The sequence below is a fragment of the Austrofundulus limnaeus genome, unplaced genomic scaffold, assembly GCF_001266775.1.
Source record: "Austrofundulus limnaeus strain Quisiro unplaced genomic scaffold, Austrofundulus_limnaeus-1.0 Scaffold51, whole genome shotgun sequence".
Lineage (NCBI taxonomy): Eukaryota > Metazoa > Chordata > Actinopteri > Cyprinodontiformes > Rivulidae > Austrofundulus > Austrofundulus limnaeus.
Genome location: NW_013952453.1, coordinates 455,271 through 459,506, shown reverse-complemented (window position 1 = coordinate 459,506; position 4,236 = coordinate 455,271). Strand labels below are relative to the sequence as shown.

The 4,236-nt window shown below is 41.1% G+C and overlaps 1 protein-coding gene across 4 annotated transcripts in view; it reads right to left on the bottom strand.

Annotated features, from left to right (window-relative positions):
• The window catches only part of LOC106517622 (zinc finger protein GLI2), a 69,979-nt gene that overhangs the window by 55,295 nt on the left and 10,448 nt on the right, over positions 1-4,236 (bottom strand). For 3 of the 4 annotated variants that reach the window (XM_014008556.1, XM_014008558.1, XM_014008559.1), the window contains exon 1: positions 3,251-3,343. In XM_014008556.1, the coding sequence (XP_013864010.1) occupies positions 3,251-3,308 (58 nt within the window). In that variant the 5' untranslated portion in view covers positions 3,309-3,343. Of the gene's footprint in view, positions 1-3,250; positions 3,366-4,236 lie in introns of those variants that run through there. The other variant, XM_014008557.1, reaches the window with a different exon arrangement.

The following is a 4,236-nucleotide window of genomic DNA, read 5'->3' as shown; positions in this document are numbered from 1 at the left end:
AATATTATGACTTTATTTTTATAACTTGTAGTTGCATTTTTTTTATCCATTGCAGCGTAAATTTCATCAGCTAAGTTGCTAAACTTACTTTTAAACACAAATCCTTCGGTCCGTGGTAATTTCCAAACTGCGCTGACTCGTTAAAAAATAAAAACTCTACCTTCTTAATTTCTCTGTTTACATATTTTGCTGCCCGTGCATTGAATCCTGGGATATCCTCAGCTGGTGAGGATACACGGATGCATCCTCAGATTTCGAGAGTTTGTCGGCCGTATGAGGAGGAGCCTTGGAAATGGGACAGTACTCCGCGCCGGGCATTGACATAGTGACCCAGCCCCTGAATTGAGACACAGCCAGAGAAAGAAAAGAGAAAAGATCTATAGGGTCGGCCATGATGGAAACAAAGGAGAAAAAGGAGCATGCTGGGTAATATAGAAGAATGTGCTGAGTCACTGGTGGTCATGGTGAATCCCAGGGAGGAGGAGCACTTCAGGCAGAACCACAGATTAAAAAGTAAGCCTCRGAAAAACAGTCTGTGTGTGAAGACTTGAAGTCGGACCAAAGAACTTCTTGACCCGTGAACAACAGAAGGTTCTGATGATATCAAAGTTTGTGTTTGATGGTTCTACAGGGTTTCAGAGAGGATATGTGAAGAGTTAAAAAGTTCCTTTACTCCTGTTTGAAGAGAAAACTGTAGGCATTTCTGCAGGGATCGGCCTGGCCAGGGTTCAAACCTGGGTTCAGCATCTTTGCATTAGCCCTTATAGCCCAGACCTACCATGATTTCTGGAACCTCGAGAGCTGTGGTTCCAGTTGGGCCGGCCCGATTTGACGTCAGCTACTGCTGATCATTGATTGGTTCTGATCGGTGTGTTAGGTCACACAGGTGAGAGTAACTTTACATGAATCATTTGCTATGACTAACATTTTTTTTCACACCAGTCTAACAGTAGCGARCTACCAAACAACAAGCTAACATTAGCTACCATTAGCTTACTGTTCTCTGTCGTCCTGCCCTCTCACCTTCAACATCATACTGCTGGATGGTCCAGTTCAATATTCAATACTTTCCCTTTAGGTTTGGTGTATTCTATTTGTGTTTTGTTACATATAAAGCAAAATAAAACTGATTAATATTATGATCTTGCCCACATGAAGGTGGCTCTCTGCTCAGTCCAAACACAACCAGGACCGGGGTAGAAAAAGGCCATGCCGTCTGGAGCCAGGGTGGGCCTAAGCGGGCTTTAAAATGCAAAAATGCCTTCTAAGTTCAGATACAGTGGAAGTCAATGAGAGTTTGAGTGTGTGACCTTTGTTATCATTAATGACTCAACTCTTGGGTTTGTGAAGTTGTTTCATACTTGTGCCCAAAAGATTTTTTTCCCCTTCATAAAACAGTAAAAAGACAAAGTGCCTCAGCTAATAAATGTAGGCACATTTCAGTGAAGCTGGAATAATAAAACCTTCTCTCTGGTTGTAAACCTTTAAAAACTGCTGTGGATGTAGCTTCAGATTTGTTCCTTTTGTCTTTTTAAAGTCTAACTGACGAAGATGGCCTGTGATTTATAGAAAGTGTAGAACATCTGGAAACACAACATGATCAGACGACTCCGCCTGACCACCGAGGCTCTCAGGGAATTATTATCCTGCTGAGGGAAAGACTTCGGCTTTGTTCAAATATTTAAGACCACCGCGTCAAAAAAAATGGAGCAACTCCAGCGCCAAGTCCAAATGTAAAGAAGTGTCCTACATTGATATTCTGGTATGAACAATTAATGTTGGATTCCTTCATCGTGGCAGGCCACCAAGTTCTTCATTAAAGAGCAGGACTGTCACCGAATCACTGACTCTATTTACATTTCAAAAGTGGCCTGTCACTCTGCATCCATGTCAGCCCATTCGCCGCCGCTGCCGCCACTTCTCTGCCACTAATTGATCTCTGTTATACTCTGGAGGTGAGAACAAGCTCTTTTAACCTGATTATACCGAGCTTTCATCACAAGTTCATCTTTAAAACATGGATCCAGTGTTTTTCTGTCCGCCACACCTCAACTTTACCAGAGGTTTACTGTTAAACACCCTCTGTGTTTGTCTCAGCTTTACCAGAGGATAACATAAAGCAGTTAAGTTAAAATGTGAAATATTGGAATAAAATGTTCAAACTCTATCCATGTTATCATTAAACACACTTGGGTGTTTTAACTACTAAATAAAATCTTAAATTTGATCGCATCCGCTTGGCTGAATGTCCTTTCAGACCACCTGCGAAGACCACTGTCTGTTTTATAAAAGAACTAACTTTGAAGTTTATATTGGTAAAAGTTTATATAATTTTTATTTTGTAGAGAAGTCACTGTGTTATGATTCTAAAATGTTTTAGTTGCAAAATATTAGAAAGCCTTCTCTTTCTGAGCACCAAAGTTTTGTTTTATCCGATAAAAGCTGAAAGCGTTCACACCAAGCTGAACTAAACTCTGCTCATCCTTTGTGCCTCCGTTTCCTCTTCATCAATTAATGAGTGTTTCTTTAGACTGGCAGGCCACCAAGTCCTTCATGAATGAGTCCAAATGTCACTAAATCACACATTTAATTAGCATGTCAAAGGGAGCCATCAGCTTGCATCTCCATCATTGTTTGAAGCTCCATGTTGTCCTGAACTTCATGGCTCCCGACCCCTTTTTCTTCGTTATTCTCCAGAGGTCTTTGAGCCTCATTATAGCCAGCTTTCATCACACGTTGGCTGACATCTTTAAAACACGGATCCTCTCTTCCTGCCAGCGAGACGGGACCGCTGTTACTCTTCATTTAGTTCAACAACACAAACAGTCACCTGCGCCGACCCCCCAGCTCTCCTCTCCTGTCATTTTTCCTGTTCATCACCGTTTACAGCCTCAAACGATGCCACACTCCCCTCCTGTACTCACCAGGACCTGATACCGGAGCACACTGCGTTAATGAGTTCTTTAAAGGTCCAAGTCCATTAAGATTCTTGTCAGACGTTTACTGTAAGTCACCTCTGACTGCTGAGGGTACCTTATCAGGCCCGAGGAGAGCCGCAGCTTCGGCTCCCAGGATGCTGCTTCATCTTTGAAATGTATATTTCATCAGTCCTGTTCACTCCCCCTTTGCCCCTTGATTGAACACCTACGAGACCTGGACTCATTCAGACTCAAATCACGCCCAACAGACAACCGGACATCGGGTTCAGATCCAGCCGTGGGTTTGCAGAAACTTTTAAAAAGCACCTTACCTCTCATGTCAGAGGCTGAGGGTTTCTTCGGCAGGTCGGTGAAGCTGCTACCTTCCATTTCGTCTTTTTTCTCGGCTGCTGTGGATGGAGATGTGTCCATGTCTGGTTTCAGGCCCTGAGATTTAAAAAGAGCGGGAAACCAAAAGTTAAAGCTGATGAAGTTGAGTACACTCAGGGTTTCAGTTAAAACATACAGTTTGTTTTTAACGTAGCTTTGTTTTAAYGCAGTTGAATTGGAAGATTAGATATTTTTGTGCAAAAACTAAACTGAAATTCATCTTTCTTGGCGTAAAACTGCTGCTAATGCTAATTATACTACTGTTTATGCTAATTCTACTGCTACAAAACCTACTAATGCTAATTCCACAAAAATTATTGCTGCTAATGCTAATTCTACCACCAGTACCTCATCTAAGACCTCAACTACTAATTCTACTTTTACTACTTCTAATGCTAATTCCACTGTCAATTTTAGCTTAGAGCTAACATTCTGCTGAAATGATCTTGCATTTTATCACTTTCAGCTAATTYGTTGCTATTTTAGCAAGTATTTTATTGCTTATAGCTTTTCAATAGTTTTTGCTACTTTTTCTTACTTTTTGCTACTTTTAGCTTTTTCTATTTTAATTATTGCTTTGTTACTATTAGCTTTTAGCTGGTGTTTTGCTACACTGAACTATCATTTAGCTACTTGCCTTGTAACTTTTACTTTGTAGCCTTTTAGCATGTTGCTACTTTTGTCTTTCAGCTCAGTTTCAGTTTCTTCAGTTTCAGCCAGATCCTTCAGAACATGGAGCTAAATAGCTTAAGTTTAGCTGTTAAAATTCTGTTTTCATGGTGAATAAAAGCTAAAACCTTGTCATTCTTGAACTTCAGGTGTGTCCCTTTCTTCTGTACTTCAGCTCTGTCTCCAAGGCTCTGCCCACAAACAGTCTGACTCCTGTGATTGACCATTATCACTGTGGCTCAGTGAATTTTGGTGAGGC